The 16,785-nt window shown below is 48.5% G+C and overlaps 1 protein-coding gene across 1 annotated transcript; it reads left to right on the top strand.

Moving 5' to 3' along the window:
* The first annotated feature begins 1,195 nt into the window (after positions 1-1,195).
* BNIP5 (BCL2 interacting protein 5) lies at positions 1,196-11,385 on the top strand. The gene is made up of 6 exons (XM_065592378.1): positions 1,196-1,314; positions 2,881-3,623; positions 4,674-4,808; positions 5,838-5,902; positions 6,867-7,130; positions 9,517-11,385. The coding sequence occupies exons 2-6, from the start codon at positions 2,891-2,893 to the stop codon at positions 9,559-9,561; spliced, it is 1,242 nt and encodes a 413-aa protein (XP_065448450.1). The 5' UTR covers positions 1,196-1,314; positions 2,881-2,890; the 3' UTR covers positions 9,562-11,385.
* Positions 11,386-16,785: the final 5,400 nt, after the last annotated feature.

The following is a 16,785-nucleotide window of genomic DNA, read 5'->3' as shown; positions in this document are numbered from 1 at the left end:
GCGGGGGGCTGTAGGAGCAGATTGGATTGCAGAATTGAGACCTAATGTTGTAGTTTAAATGTTGGTAAAGGTGCCTACAGCTTAGGATAAATGATGATGCTTTTGCACATAAGCTGTTGGGTAAAAATCAAGCCTCTTACTTAGGGACCTGATCCAAAGCCCATTGACATCAGTAGAAAGACTTCCATGGCCTTCAGTTAGCTTTGAATCAGATCCCAGATGCCTAAATATGGCCATAAGAGCCTAATTTTAGCTCCCATTCTGAAAATCTTAGCCTTTCTGTTTAAGGCTGGCCCCATGGCCAAAAAGCTATTGAATAACCAGTGATGGAAAACATCCTGTTATGCTAGAAGATGTAGATGGCTGTCATCAAGTGTGTCTTTAATCCACAGATCAGTCACAGACCTGGTTAAAACTGACGGCTATGCTAATCGCCTTTCTTTCAGGCTAAAGGGAAGGAGCAATTAAAAAGGCCACTTTATGTTGTGATAGCTGGAAACAATAGGAAGCCAAAGCCCAAGGCCATAGGCCACCTGGCAAGACTGGTCAGAAGGGGTTTCCTTGGTACTGATTGTAAAGCGCAGGGGCTGAGGGATAGATTGGTTGCAGCTCTGTGTGTGAGAGGCAGACAGCAGACAATAACCAGCAGCCAACAAGACAGTGACCCTAGGATGAAGCCAAGAGATAGAGCTTCTTATGAGCACATTACTCACTGAAAAGGCAGACTTGGATTTCTGAGAAAGCAAATGGCCTGCTGTTTCAGGGAAACATATTTCCTTTTTGTAAATGAACTGGATTTCGCCAAAGCATAAATCTGATGTTTATCATCCATGTCTCCTCCTAATGGAAAGGAACTGGGAAGGGCTCAAATATTGACTAACCGCTGGAGCCAAAAAGGGCAATGAAACAAACATCATGATCAGTAGATCATCAAGGTTTCAAAATGCACTTATTGCCCTCTGGCCGCATTGATTGGAGTTTATGAAGCTGTTGCTTTCGTGGTTGCTCGGAATAAGGAAGTTTTTTTTCTCCCGGTGAAACTCACGAACGCCAGGATGCCAAATATGGACTTCTCTATTTACTGCTGACATACACTTGCAGGGCGGAGGTGCTGGCTGAGAGACCAGCGGCAGGTGTTATCAACCTTTCTGCTACCTGAGTGGTTGGTAAAAATAAACATCTCGCGCAATGTGAAACCGGCTGTAGTATAAAAAGAACTGCACTGGTTCCTGGGAGTCCTATAAACATTAGTGCTTTGTGGCTAAGGCACCTGTCTTGAAACAGGCCAAGAAAGGAAGGAGTACTAGCAGAAAGGTAAATAAAATACAATCAGACTAAAGATGATTTGTCTTCAATCTATCAGAATCAATAGCAACAAAATGAACTTGCTTCGTTAAACTTGCGGGTGATATAAGCCGTCCTGGGGTGGATTGATGCTTTTGATGCCTGTGAGTCTACATCATGTCTCCCTGCTGTAGAGAAAGTTCTGATGTTCGGAGGGGTGGAGTGGTCTTACCACCTTTGGTTCTAGCTGTGATCTAAAACTTGCACTGGTGTAGTGCCATTGATGTCAGCTGGGGTTTGCACCCGTGAAAGCCCCATCATGCTTTTATTTCGTCTGCAGCTTTTCCGCGCTGTCTGCGGCGATTGTGATTTTGGATTTTGCGTACCGTGCCTTTAATTTCTAGCGAGGAAAGTATCCTTTGGACCTGATTCTCCTCTCAGTCATGGTGAAATTGACCTCATAGGCAAGGCAGAGAGAGCCAGCAGAAAGCACAAAACGCTTTAAGTCCCAGTTGAGCCCTCAAAAGAGGGCTTAAGTGGTGCAAAGGCTTTGTGCTGGATCTCTGTGCAGGGCTGAATTTCACCTTACAACGGTGTCAATCAGCAGTAACTCCACTGAAGGGAATGGAGTTGCCCAACTAGTGTCAGAGAAAAATTAAGATTTTTTTTTTTAGTTGCAGTGTTTCATGATGTAGGTACAAGAAAAGGGGAATAAGTTACTGATCAGCTGGTTTGAGTAACAATCATCATCATCAGCTAATCATTATAATGTAAGAGAGAGCAGTCACACAGGCTGTACTAGTCACACTGCCCCTAGCCCTCACCTGGAGAGACCTCCTCTAGGGGAAAGCAGGGAGCTCAGATTCAATGGTCCTCTCCATCCATGGTCTCTGCTGGTCATGAGTTTTGCTGTGTAGACAGCTGTCTACCAGGAAGTGGGCTGAGACCACCAACTCCAGTGAACAGCTGCGAGGCACCTTTGATCAAGTCACAAGCCTGACAGGAGTGGAAAACATCCTGATTTGTCTGGTAAATGGCTTGCTTATCGTCTGATTTGAGGGAGTGACCATTATTTCAAGGTCAGATAGTGCGTTAATCACCAAGGCTAGGAACAATACTAGAAAACTGAGATTACCAGCATGTAGCATTTTACTTTAGCTTTGGAGGTTTATGAACTATTAGACCTTAAAATCATATTATGTGGATTATACTCCTGCAAATCCATTGTGTCCTGTACAGCCTCCTGGCTTATGACCCAGCCAGTCTGCCCCCTAGGAGCTGCTCTTAGGATAGAAACATATGGGCTTTCGCTGAAAGCGTCTTGCTCATCCCCTGACTCTTCCAGTCCCTCCGCTCAATTTTTCTTTCTGAATCTTTCTGATCTTTATCCTGGTTTGCGTGACAAAGCTGCACAAGAAATACATATACAACCTAGATAAGACTTTGTTTGAGTAATAACAATAAAACTGTCGATCATTGACCAGTGGTATCAGAGTGCCAAAGCTTCCAGTTGAACCATGTTGACTTACACCAGCTGTCCCACTGAGTCTAATCCAGCTCTGTGGCTACCTGAAACATTCTTTTCCTTTGTTGTAGCATCTAAGCCATGGAAACCCAAAGGAGGAGACCATGGGAAACAGAGAGCCATCCCAGGGGAAAGTTCCTATCTTTAGACAAGAAAGACGCCAAGAAGGTGTTGGAAATTTATGTCAAGCGCACACTGAGCAATTGTGAGGATTCCTTTGCTGCTAAGAAGAGGGTGGAGGAGGCCAATGGTGCACAGGGGAAGAAGATGACAAAGCTCCGAAGAGCAGCAAGTGACTTCTACGGGTACTCAGGCACCAAGATAGTCATGAAGAAGGGCCAAGCAGACAGAGCCCAGGCACTGAGGCTGGAAGACGCGCTCAGCGAGAAGAGCAAACCATTGACTGGTGGGAATGCTACAGAAGACGAGCAGAAGCCAAAGGGGAAAGGCTTGAAGAACTTGTCCCAGGGGAAAAATCAACACCCCTGGATAAAGACTCTCCTGAATTTCTTCTACCGGAAAAACACTGATGACTATAAAGAACACTCCGATAAAAAGACGAAGGAAAAAGAGGCCAGCATGGAGCGGGCTCCTAGCTGCATAGAAGCAGAAGCGGCTACAAGAACTGGAGCAGACTCCAGTTCATTGCCGCGGCCTGGGAAAACCATTAAAAAGAGATCCACCCTCAGGAGAGCTTTCTCCTTTAAGAAACATGTCACCGAGGAGGAAAAGAAAGCAGGGACGGAAGCAGGAATAAAAGCAAAGAGGCCCAGCTTTCTTCCACTGCGGAGCATTCACAGGCCGTCCTCACAAGGTAGGAGCATAGAATATTTGTAGCTAAATAGTTCCATGTTCCCTGAGGGGACCATGGGCAGAATTTTAAAGTGGGATTATGTTCAGAAAAGTGACTGTAACCGTGACACATACTGGGAGATTTGCAGAGGCACGAATAGATGCCAAAGACCTTGTCTACACTGGAAAGGGTTTGCCTGTGCAGATATACCGGGATAGCTATACCAGCAAATCTTCCTTGTTTTGATGCAGTTTATACTGGCAAAAAATTCTTTTGCTGGTGTAACTTATACCAGTTCTCGGAACAAAATAAGCCATACTGGGAAAAGGACTCTTTTGCTGGTACAGCTGCATCTACAGGTGGGGTTTTTGCTGGTATGAAGTCATAAAGAATCACACCCCAAACTCACATTATTATACTGGCAAAATTTCTAGTGTAGACCTGGCCTTAATCCCATTGGCTTAAAATGATCTGTGACTTTCTGTGGGAGTTACAGGACTGCGGAGTCCTCTCTCCTTCAGGCCTGCCGCCACAAGAAAGCTGCACTGCTTTGACTATCCTGGTATAGTGAAAATGGCAAATCTCCCCTCTTGTACGAGTATAACTTATTCCGGTTTGGGATGGGCAAAAGCTATACCAGTAGCCGGTACCTCTATACTGATATAACTGAGTCCACAATGGGGCATTTCCTGGAATCATTTTATTGGTTAAAAATCACACCCCTAACTGACATAGTTATACCAGAACAACTTTTGAGTGTAGGCCAGCCCATAGTTTATAAACACATTTTAAGAATCATTTCATCCCTGCTACACAGTCTTTATGAAGCGGCTGGTAAATTTTCAGCATATGTATACGAGGCTCAGTGATTGTCTTTGTAGCAAAAGCCAGGGCTTGAAAAGCACCATGTGATTGTCATGCTCAGTCGCTGGCCACAGTTTCACATGAATTCCTGAGCCAGGGGAAGCGTGAGCAGTGTCAGCTGGAATTTTGCTACTGGAAGATCTGACAATTCCCTTTCAGTCAGCAAGGTCACACCGATTAAAAACCTCGCCCTCTTTGTCTTTGCAGACAGGGAAGAACATGAGCTTTACTGCACACAAGTCTCGGAAGAGATACAACTCATAATCCAGGGCAATGAAGCCAAGAGAAGAAGAAAACACAGTTACGAAGAGCTACTGAGACCTGCCGACACTCCTGAATCTGGTCAGTATCATCTCATTCCAGGACATGTACAATCATGGGCCACCCTTGATCTATGCACAAAAAACCCTCAGTGGGATGAGATTTGTCCCTATGCAGAGAGGCAGCCCAAGGCCCGTGCACTGCATAAGCCCTGTGTTGAGGACTGAGTGGCACTAGCTGTAGTGTGATGCCCCTGGATGGGTTGTCAGCAGCGGGGCTGGACCTTGGGACTGACAGCTGTTACAGGCTCATCAACCTCTCTATGTGGCCCAATCACCACTAGAGGAGGACAGAGTACCACTCTGAGTGGGCGTGGGGTACATTACTGCAGCATAGGCTGCTGCCCAGGACTGAATTTCATCCTGGTAGGAATTGCCCATGCAGACTGAGAAGGGCATGTGGCCCTTGTAAGCAAGGTGGCTGGCTCTGAGCAAGGAAGGGGCTACTTGTTGGCTGATCGGCAGTGCTGCCAACAGGCAATTTTATAATGAATCTCGTGATATCTGGAGCATTTTAAAGGCTGTTTATGGGCGCACAGGGCTGAAAATTGGCTGTCGGGTTAGCAATGACTAACAAAATGCTGACAATCTAACTATTGGAAAAGATACATCAGATGGAGACCTAGACAGACGGACTAGGGAGTACAAGGAAACAATCAGGCAATGTTAGTCAGCACAATTGGAATCGGCTACTGCCTGTGAGCTAACAGACCAGGTCCTTTGTGGGGAATCTATAAAAGTCCTGCTACAAACAGAGGGGGACCCAGAGCCACATTGTACACCTGCAACCGGGCAGCAAGGCCAACATTCCCAGTCCTACAAGCTCCATGCCAGGGGCTGACTCTGCAGAGCTCAAGCTGGGATCAGGACCGTCATGGCTCAGAATTAAGGGTGCTTTTCTGTTGCCCTTGACACGTAAATTGCTTTTCTGAAAATAACCTTTAAGCGCCTGCATTGAAAATCCAGTCCTCAACGTCTAGGGCAGAAGGACTTGGGCTTGTAGAAGAGACGGTCTGAAATTCTAGAAGTAATTCTCTTTCTCTATCTGCAGAAGAAGCCATCATAAGAAAAATAGTTGCCCTGCTCAAGAGCACTGGGGATCACTTGGACGAGAAGGTAAGGGGAGGACTTTGTTTGGTGGACTATAGATGTTCTGGGTCAAATTCTCTGCTGGTTTAAACTGGGGCGGCCAATACAAAGGGGCGGCACTCTGTCCGCTATTGGGGCGGCATGTCCGGGTCTTTGACGGGAATTCGGTGGCAGGTCCCTCAGTCCCTCTCTTTTTCTTTGAGCTGCCGCCGAAGTGCCGCCGAAGAGGAAGAGGGGGGAGTGAAGAACCCGCTGCCGAAGAATGGAGTGGCGCGATTGAGCTGTCGCTGAAGTGCTGCCAATTGGCTTTTTTTTTTTTTCTGCCGCTTGGAGCGGCAGAAAACTTGGAGCCAGCCCTGGGGGCAGCATCATTGACTTCAGTGGAGTCTCACATAGAGTTATCTGTTAAGGACTTTGCTCTGACACCTCTCCTAAGCTACTTCTGAACCTGGGCTCCATCCCCAGCCCTTTTGCAATATCTGAGTGACCTGCTATACACATCACTGAAAGCCTGGTTAACCTACAATGTGGCTTTTCATCCAAAGGGATTGCCAAAGGTGCTCAGTACTTCTCACAGCTTCTCATCATCCGGGGCTGATCCAAAGACCATTGAAGCCAGTGGAAAGATTCCCACTGACTTCAGTGAGCTTCGGATCAGACCTCAGATAAGGTTGGAGAGATGAAGTGATGGGTAAGTCCTAAGGGAATCTTACAGACAGAAGGGGCCAGAACAAAGTCTATGCAGCACTTAGGGCTTAAAATGGAACTTAAGCAGTGCATTGACCTTGTGCTGGCTTTCTGTGCAGGGATGAGTTTCAGGCTAGCAGAGGAAAGAGATGGTTGTCTGGGAATGGATAGGAATGGACCAAATGGGTAGGAAGCCACTACAATTTCGGGAGTGGGTCAGCTTGTGAGGTTGGTGGTAACACAGATTGGGGCAATAAGTATGATATTCATGAATGTGCATGCTACTGGTTTCCCTCTTAAACAGATAAAAGAAGACACAAATCTCACCACGTTCTTCAAAGATATCTCCTACAGCTCCTTCAAGCACTTAGCCGATGTCTATGTCAATAAAGAAGTGACAGCCCAAGTGCCTGAGATGTCTCCTGAGGAGATAAAATTTGCATTCGCTGTGCACTTAACTGCCAAGGTGGCCGGCATCTGTAACCACGCGGTGAACAGGATCATGGGCTTTGGAGACCAATATCTCCAGGATACTTTTGTGCAGTTTTCCTACAGCAAGAACGTCAGGGTAAGAGGGAGAAACGAGTGTGTGATGCAGCCCACGACAGCATGCTGGGGCAGATCCTCAGGGGGTGTAAACCAGTGAAGCTCCATAGGCATTAATGAAGTTATGCCAGATTACACCAGCTGAGCATCTGATCCCGCCATTGTTATTTGTATTATTGTCACAGTTAGCGACCCCAGCTGAGATCAGGGTCCCATTGTGCCAGGTGCTGTACAGTCACTTAATGAGGGACAGTCTTTGCCCTGAAGAGCTCACAATTTGAATAGGCAAGAGAGACAAAAGAATGGATTATTAGCTCCATTTTACATATGGGGAAACCAAGGCACAGAGATGAAGTGACTTGCTTACGGTCACACAGGGAGTTCATAGCAGAGATCAGAACTGAACCCAGATCTCCTGAGTCCCTATCCAGTGCCTTAACCATAAGACCATGCTCTCTCTCTCACACCACCCTGCCTGATGGTCCTGATTTGTATTGTAATAGTTCTAAAACCCTCCGGTATCACTCAATCCAGCCTCCGTGGCTGGCATCTGCAGCTGGTTGGGAAATGATTTTGGTCCCACGTAAAACACTTTGCCAGAACGAAAAAAATATTTATTTACTTCAAAGACTTTTGGCCAAAAATTTGGGGATTTTGTCAGAAAAGTCAAAATGTGTTCTGTTTTCAGCAACCCCAAACGTGTCATTTTGGGGGGTTTCAGGGTTTTTCCTCCACTATTTTCCTCTAAAACTAATTTTTAAAATGATTTTCAACAAAACCCCACTTTTGACAAAAGAAAATAATTTTGTCAAAACCGTTTTGACACATCACTGTGGAGGTGTGTAGTATCAGCCCCATAAAACAGATCATTGCCAGACAGATAAACTAAGACATGGGGTAACAGCTATCAAAAGAGCATGAGAAAACAGAAGACTTAAAAAAGTTTCCATTTCCACTGGGCTCAGTTGTGGTCTTTTTTCTGGGTGGTCCCTTGACTGTTCTCTGATCATTCAGACACTGTGCCTAATGGGTCCTGGGATGTTATTTATCCCTCTGCCAATGCCCTCCTTTGTGTATCTGAAGTCTTCCAAAGAGGATGGAGCTCGGCTGTTCTCAGCAGATGACAGAACAAGAAGCAATGGTCTCAAGTTGCAGTGAGGGAGGTCTAGGTTGGATATTAGGAAACACTATTTCACTAGGAGGGTGGTGAAGCACTGGAATGGGTTCCCTAGGGAGGTGGTGGCATCTCCATCCTTAGAGGTTTTTAAGGTCAGGCTTGACAAAGCCCTGGCTGGGATGATTTAGTTGGGGTTGGTCCTGCTTTGAGCAGGGGGTTGGACTAGATGACCTCCTGAGGTCTCTTCCAACCCTGATATTCTATGATTCTTGTCCGTAGGCCTCTTATGTCTTTTGCTCTTTACACAACAATATGAAGAAATGACATGGGCACAGTTGGGTCCCAAATAGCTCTACGTAGACATGCCTGGCCTAGCTACACACAATGCTGCTCTGGTTGGTTTCTGGTGACTTCTAAAACATAGAACACAGTAAGCGCCAATGGAGGGCTTGCAAACCATTTAAAAGGACACTACCCTATTCCTATGTACTACACTGCCAAATTTAGTGTCACTTGCCTCCACCAGGCAGACCAACACAGGGAAGCTTTTCACTTCTTGCTCTTTGGTGGGCTGCGCTGGGACAGAGGGTTGAGAGTGTTCGCGCATGGTGCAGAGCAACAGAAAGGGTTAATGCATCACTGGTCAGGATGGGCTTGATGCATTGAATTCCTGCAAGGTGTGATTCCACTGACAGGATTCTGGGAGCTCATGCAGGGGACATGGCCTCTACGGGAACTCTCTGGGGACTCTGCTGTGTGGGAGCTGCCTTCACCCCAGCACACCAAGGGGCTTGAGCAGGGCAGGGGGCTGGTGAACCTGTGACTCCATAGGTCCATCAGTCATTTCCTCCTGAGGAGCTGGGCTGCATCGATTCTGGAGCACTGAGCCTGCAGGAGCTGCCGAGAAGCACCACTGCAGCTGCTGCTGTGTGGTGGATTCCTTCCTTCTCTGGCCCCTGCAGATCTGCCAATGCCTGGCCCAGTCCCTCTAGTTGGGCACTGGAGGTACACTGTGGGGTAGGAAATGCCAGGGCTGGATCAGGCAATCTAGTCTGCTCAGTGCCAACGGCTCTGCAGGACAGAAACTCGCAGGAGGCAGAAATGGGATAAATCTGCCCACAGGGAAATTTTCCTCCTAACTCCCAATAGTTAGAGGTTGGTTTATGCCAATGGCATTGCCACTAGTTCCCATATGCTCCTCATAACCCGCCAAGGTCTGTGCTCACCAGCGTCACACACCCATCCCCTTTGTGGAGCGGATCCTCACCTGTGGTTTATTCTGTCTCAACAGGACCGTGAGAAGTTCAGCACTAGCAGCTGTGAAAGTCCAGACTGAAAACTGCTCCCCAGGAGTTTGCTTTTTGAACTGCTACGGTACCTACGGTATCTTCAACTTCAGCCCCACCTCTGTGAAACAGGAAGCCATCCTGGGCTGGGAGGGACCAGCTGTCACTGACTCCTGCCTTTGGTAGAATTTCGTGGAGCATGAATTAAAAACCATGGAAGAAAATGAGTAACATGGGGGTCAACAAGGAGAACATAAAAGAGAGCTAGCTAACGATGAATATTCAGTAGCTAATGCTAATACTACCTTCATCTGACTAATCTGTGATAGTCCTCTATTGACCAAATTGTTGCATATGATAGCTCAGGTTTATGAACTATTTTAACTCCAGGATATAAAAATATATTTACTTCTTCTACCATTCAAGGCCCTGGTAAGAAAAATCACTTAAGCACATGCTTAATATTAAGCACGTGCTTAAGTATTCTCCATGAATAGGTTGCTTTACGAAATTGGGCTCCAATCCTGTTGGTGTGTCTTTTATTTATTATAATTAATGCTATTCAAATTCTGCAAGGGAGATTAAACCTCATGTCTCAGGGTTTAGCCAATCTCCAAGTATTAGAGATTGGGATGAAACCAACGAGGTCAGATTATCTGCCATCGGCTACTGCTGGAGTTCTTGCATCTTCCTATAAAGCATCTGGTGCTGGCCACTGTCAGAGATGGGATACTGAACTAGAGGGGCCGCAGCTCTGAGCTTCTAGGGCAATGCCTGTATTCCTACGTTCTTGGTTTGTAATGCAAATGCTGTTACAGTGCAATGCCCGGGAAGCCACTGGATGTGATGGTGCCAAACTATTGCATCCAATAGCATGGTGATTCTTTCAAACATAAACGTGAGGGGCATGGAATTTCTATGAAATGAACGAACATTTTGGGACAAAAATGGGCAATACTTCTCAGAATGAAGGACATCTAAGAGGACTGTGATGTAACCATTCTGCAAGGGGGACTGGAAATCATTTGGTTCTGTCATCACCTGCAACCAAACCATTCTCAACACTGGTTGAGAGTCCACCGAGGACGTGTCTTCAACCATGAGCCATTTCCTACTGTAGACAGCAGGGCCATAAACTCATCACATTTTGGAGCGGGTTATGGATTGGGCGCACATGAACTGACAAGTGGATTGCCGCTGGAGTAATGATGTTATGTACTGAACTATCAGGTTTTCTGCCAGATGATTTTAGAATCTACAGTTTCTCCTCGTACATTAATCAACACAGAGAGGAACAAACATTCCCAAGTGCTGTTATGAATGTCTTGGGGAGCATATACTTGAGTGTATCCCTCTCCCGGATGCTGGGTGAAATGTGGAGAGTGGGGTGGGGCAGAATGCAAGTGAATATTATGTTACAGGTGGAGTAAAGTGTGTCTTAATACACCTATGTGATGTTTCCCTCTGGTGTTATCTGGACCGGTGATCTGCTAGGTCACTCCAATCCTCGACTCTGGGAGCCAGCCTTACCCTGCTCTGCTGTGAGAACTCCCACTCCCAGGATGTTCACGCACAGCCTCTGGCATGTCAGCTGCTCCCAGCTATGTGAGTGAGCACTTTTGGCCAGCTGCTGCTTAGATTGTGCAACTGAATGACACTAGCCAGTATCTCCAGTCCCAGATACAACCCTAGGAACCTCCATCTTGGAGTATCCAGTTATGCCCACTGGACACTACAAGCTTATATGAGTTTGTCAATTTAACAAAGAAATTGATATGTACCAGGCTTGTTATCCCAAGGGGAGTCTCTGACACGCTTCAAACCAAACGCACTGCTTCAGGTAGAATAAACAAAGAAATGTATTAACTACAAAAGATAGATTTTAAGTTATTATAAATCAAAGCACAAGAAGTCAGATTTGGTCAAATGAAATAAAAGCAAAACACATTCTAAGCTGATCTTAACACTTTCAATGCCCTTACAAAATTAGATGCTTCTCACCACAGGTTGGCTGGTTGCCCTTCAGCCAGGCTCTCCCCTTTGATCAGTGCTTCAGTCGCTTGGTGGTGGTATCTATAGATGGAAGTGGAAGAGAGAGAGCCTGGCAAATGTTCTTTCATCCCTCTTGGCTTCCCCACCACCTCCACTTCAGAGTCAGGTGAACATTACCTCATCGCAGTCCCAAACTATCCAAGGGCAAGGAGGTGACTGACTTGAGAGTCCAACAGATCCTTTGTTGCTGCCTAGGCCAGTGTCCTTTGTTCCTGTGAGGCTGGGCTGGGTTTGTCCCATACATGCCCTGATGAGGTGTGAACTGCCCCTCTGCTCCTGGAGAGTTTTGCCTGGGCTTGTTTTAAGCCATGAGGACACATTTTCAGCCTCATAACTATATACATAAATTACAACCTATAACATCACTATAACAACGATGCTCAGTGCATCATGAGCTTTCCGGAGACACTCGACATGACAAACTTTGCATTGGATACCACACAATCATATTATAAGGATGAACATGGGCGTGCAGGGTGTTCCCCTGAGGTGCAGAGTGTCACAACCTAATGTGGGTCCTGTGCCAGTTCTTTTATATTAGATAAAAAGCAGGACAAGAGGCATAATATTTTGGCAGGTGGCCATCGGTGTGTGTTGTTTTATCCCATGATCATAGCTGCCTCTGTTCTTATAAGGAGTTCATTACAAAAATTCCAGCACAGTGATATCAGTGACTTATTAGTAAGTAGAAGATGGTTGCCCTGACACCAAAGGTACAGAGGGAGGTGGTTCACAGGTGGGCTAGAGCCCGTGCTGGCATGAATTGGCATTGCCCCATGCACCCACCAATTGACACTCGCTGAGGTTGTGGCCCAGCATGTCTAAGAAGATGTACAATGTGAAAGAGATTAAACAATAAGTATTGGGAATGGGTCCTAAATCTTGCCCCATTGCAAAGACCCCCTCAGCAGGAGAATGGGTCTCTGGATGAAGGCCGCAGATCTTGGCTTGGTGCCAGTGGAGAGTGCCAGAGAATTCCGGAAGGACCCCTGACAGAAGTAGTTTGGGAAGGTCCCTGCTGCAGGGAACATACCTTAGTCAAACAGAACTGACTGGGCTCTATGCAGGGGTAACTGGATGAAATTCTCTGGCTGTGTTATACAGAAGGTCAGCCTGGATGATCCCATGGTTCCTATTGGCCTTAAAAAAAAATCTACGAAAGGGAGCATGTGAGTATGAAGAACACATGCTCATCCCTACAAGGGTACATCTCCACTGCAAGAAAAAACCCATACCACCGCGCCTCAGAGCCGGGATCGATTGACCAGGGTTCAGGCTATAGGCCTAAAAATAGCTGTGTAGATGTTTGGGCTCAGGCTGGAACCTGGTTACCCTCGTGGAGTTTCAGAGCCTGGGCTACACTGCTATTTTTATCCTCTCAACCCGCGAGCCTGCATCAACTGACCTGGACCAGCCACAGCCGTGCCGCAGGTCTTTTATTGCAGTGTGATAAGGCCTGATAAGATTGGCATGGCACACTGGCGTGAGAGCACCTAACACCATCAAACCTTCATTCTAACAAGCCAAAAATTCATCCTTGGCATAGATTCCACCAAGACTGGTGGGTTGATAAACAGATCGTTGGAGACAGGACTTTTCCTTTAATCATTGGTTTCTCAGCCAGTGTGTAAGCGTGTGCGTGTGTGTGCGTGTGTGTGTGTGCACGTGTGTGAGTTTGAGACCCTTCAAATCCCCCTTATGCATAGGCAGCACTGCAGCACGTTCCATTGCCATAATGCTGCCTGCTAGGAAATCCATCTTCCAAGACCAATGCAATTCTAGCCCATTCCTTCCAAAGCCAACATATCCCATTACCTAGAGGCTCTTGTTCCTACTGTCTCATGCTATGGGGCTTTGCAGCTCAGAGTTGGTTTTATGCCTATCCAAAGCAAAGGCAACAGACAGAAGACTGAAGAATTCTCACACTGGATGTTGACAGACGTTCTGCTTTCCCACTGGCGAACATGCCAAGAGCAAAGTGTTCAGCTGGTGGGAAACGCCTAGTGTGTAAACAGATGTCAAAACAAGGGACAAAGCTGCCATTCATTGATACTTCCTTCCTTTCCTCCCCCCATCCCGGGGTTATTTATAGCTCCAGATCACGGTGGCGAAGGGTCTTGATCCTGGTGGTTAGTGGTCTCAGCTCCTCTCAGTGGGTTGGATCCAGTGCCCACTGAAGTCAGTGGTTACCCTTTGTTGCCTACACCAGCTACTCATATCATGGGTATGTGAGCGGTAGGGAAGGGCAGCCTCCATGAGACTACCCTGTTCCCCCTGTGCATGGGTCAGGGGTTGACACGAAGAGGTGGGCGATGCAGTAGGGTACTGGGGGACATGTGCTGGACAAAGTTGGCGCAGGGTATGTCCTACCCTGGAACAGGGGGAACTGTGTGGCAGATTGGGATTGTCGGAGACATTTTGTGCTACCCTACATGGGGGGGATTTTGGCAGAGCCACCGCTGAGCCCTTGGTCCTCTCTCAGGCAAAACTCCCACTGATGCTGATGCGAGCTTCGACTGAATAAAGACTATGAGACAGATCCTGACACCGTTAGCCACCTTCCGTGGGACCTAACTCTGCAAGAAGCCCTGGTAGCCTTTTCCCCTAAGAATGGGCCAAGCAGAGATGGCAGGATTTGACCATAAACTAACAAACACCCTTATTTTTTTAATAGCACCCACTGGGCTCATGGGAGCTGTAATCATTTCTGGCTTCCCTAGTCACTCCTGACTGATAGAGCGCTGGACTGGGACTCAGGAGACCTGGATTCAGTTCCTGGTTCCGCCACTGGCCTGCTGGGTGACCTCAGGCACTGCTCTGTGCCTCAGTTTCCCACTCTGTAAAATGGGGATAATGTTACTGACCCTATTTGTAAAGCTCCACTATTGAGCTCCACTGCGGAGAAGCACCATATCAGAGCTAGGTATTATTTTATTCTGGTAACTGATCAAGGCTGATGAGGGTGAAACCAGACCCATCAGGACTGGTTAAAAACCACTATGATTGCATCATGTCATTTGCATAGCATCAGACGTGCGTGTGACATTTGACTGAGCTGACAATTTAGGTGGAGTGGGAATAGGAAGGCGTATCACACAGGTGCGGAGGTTGCTTGCTTTGCTTTGCATGCCGCACTGGGGGGTTTTGTTCTCTGTGCGTTCGGGACCTTCCCGACCAGGCAAATGAATATTTGCATAACAAAGTCTCTCCCCCGTGCCCAACTGACGTGGTCTCTCCAACGTCACGGGGAAGCTAGTGTTCTGGTTCTGTAGCAGCTATAGTCCATTCCCTCCCGCCCACCCGAGGAGTCTCACATGGGGGGAAACGGGGGCACTGGCTCTAGCCAGGGGCTGATGGCTGTAGCTGCGGGGCAGCCTGGTGAGGGACCCCGGCAGAGCTGCTCTCTACCAAGAGGTTGTACTCAAGATCCTGGCCTGGGGCTTCCCACAGGAGTGGAAGGGGACTATGCCTCCCTCCCCAAGGGCTGATGGCTCTTAGAATTCAGGCCAGGAGAGTGGAGAGAAGGGATGGGGAGGAACAAAGTGAGCAAGCCTGACTCATGGGAAGTGCTAAAGGTGGAGGAAAGAGACATCTCCCAGTTGTTGTAGGGGAAATAAATTTTATCAGCTGGATGAAATATTGTTATGCGGGGGGGGAGGAGGTAAAACCTCATTGAGATTGATAGGTTGGCACTCATCTTTCAATTAACATCACTGTAGGGAGAAGCTCCCACTTAAGACAAAAGGAGTAGATGAACCCACCCAGGAGCTTTTACTGAAGACAGAGCAGGAAAAAACTCCTGGGTGAGACTGACAGACAAGACAGCTGGAAGGAGCAGCTGAAAGCAGAGTGGCTGAGCCTGGTAGAAAGCAGGGGAGAGGCTTTGGGGAAGGGGAGTGCAGGCTGAAAAGATTGGTGCTGTGAGGTGAGCAAAAGAAGCTGTTTCCTGCTATTGGATTCCTTCTGTGCTCAGTTACACAGGACTTGCTACATTCTTTGTAAATAAAGAAAACTGCACCTAAGTGTCACCAATCTCTACTCCCAGCTGGAACATCCTCCTCAGGGCCCCAACCTGTTCCTGTGTGCAAGGGCTTGGAGCAGCTCACCCTTAGCTCAGTGCATGGATCGCTCTCTCACAATCATATTTTCTCCCTCTAAAGCAGGGGTGGGCAAACTTTTGGCCTGACGGCCATGTTGAGTTTCAAAAATTGTGTGGAGGGCCAGTTAGGGGAGGCTGTGCTGCCCCCAAACAGCCAGGTGTGGCCCGGCCCCTGCCCCCTATCTACCCCCACCCCGGCTTCTCACCCCTGACGGCCCCCCGGGACTCCTGCCCCATCCAACCTGCCCTGTTCCCTGACCCTGACGGCTCCCCTGGGCCCCTGCCCCATCCACCCCACCTTCTCCCTGTCCCCTGACTGCCCCCAGCCGCCCCATCTAACCCCTCCTCTCATTCCTGACTGCCCCCCCGGGACCCCTGCCCCATCCACCCCCCCTGCTCCCTGATGGCCCTGGAACCTTCACCCCTGACTGCCTCCCACCACCCCATCCAACCCCTCCTCTCCTTCCTGACTCCCCCCCGGGATCCCTGCCCCATCCACCCCCCCTGCTCCCTGACCGCCCCCAGAACCCCCACCCCTGACTGCCTCCCGCAGCCCCATCCAACCCCTCCTCTCATTCCTGACTCCCCCCGGGACCTCTGCCCCATCCAACCACCCCTTCTCCTTGACCGCCCCCGGAACCCCTGCCCCTATTCAACCCCCCTGTTCCCTGCCCTCTGACTGCCCCGACCCCATCCACACCCCTGGCCCCTGACCACCCCCCAAACTCCCCTGCCCTCTATCCATCCCCCCCCCCACTCCCTACCCCCTTACTGCGCTGCCTGGAGCACCTGCTGGAGCCAGCCACACACCGTGCAGCACAGAGCACCGGGTCAGGCTGGGCTCTGCAGTTGCGCTGCCCCAGGAGCTCACTGCCCCACCGCCCAGAACATTGCGCCAGTGGGATGAGCTGAGGCTGCAGGTGAGGGGGGACAGCGGGGGAGGGGCCAGGGGCGAACCTCCCGAGCCAGGAGCTCAGGGGCTGGGGAGAACAGTCCCGCAGGCCGGATGTGGCCTGCGGCCTATAGTTTGCCCACCTCTTCTCTAAAGCAACCTCACATCACTAAGCATGGGAGTGAATTACAAGGAAATGGGGAACAGAAATTTGGTAATCGAGGGCTGTTC

Source organism: Chrysemys picta, chromosome 4 (genome assembly GCF_011386835.1).
Source record: "Chrysemys picta bellii isolate R12L10 chromosome 4, ASM1138683v2, whole genome shotgun sequence".
Classification (NCBI taxonomy): Eukaryota; Metazoa; Chordata; order Testudines; family Emydidae; genus Chrysemys; species Chrysemys picta.
Note: the sequence above shows the minus strand (reverse complement) of the source record. Positions and strands in the feature narration are given on the sequence as shown.

Coding starts and splice junctions, on each gene's coding strand:
- BNIP5 (XM_065592378.1), top strand. CDS start 2,891: ATGGAAACCCAAAGGAGGAGACCATGGGAAACAGAGAGCCATCCCAGG. Junction 3,624..4,673: donor TCACAGGCCGTCCTCACAAG/GTAGGAGCATAG, acceptor TTGTCTTTGCAG/ACAGGGAAGAACATGAGCTT. Junction 5,903..6,866: donor GGGATCACTTGGACGAGAAG/GTAAGGGGAGGA, acceptor CCTCTTAAACAG/ATAAAAGAAGACACAAATCT.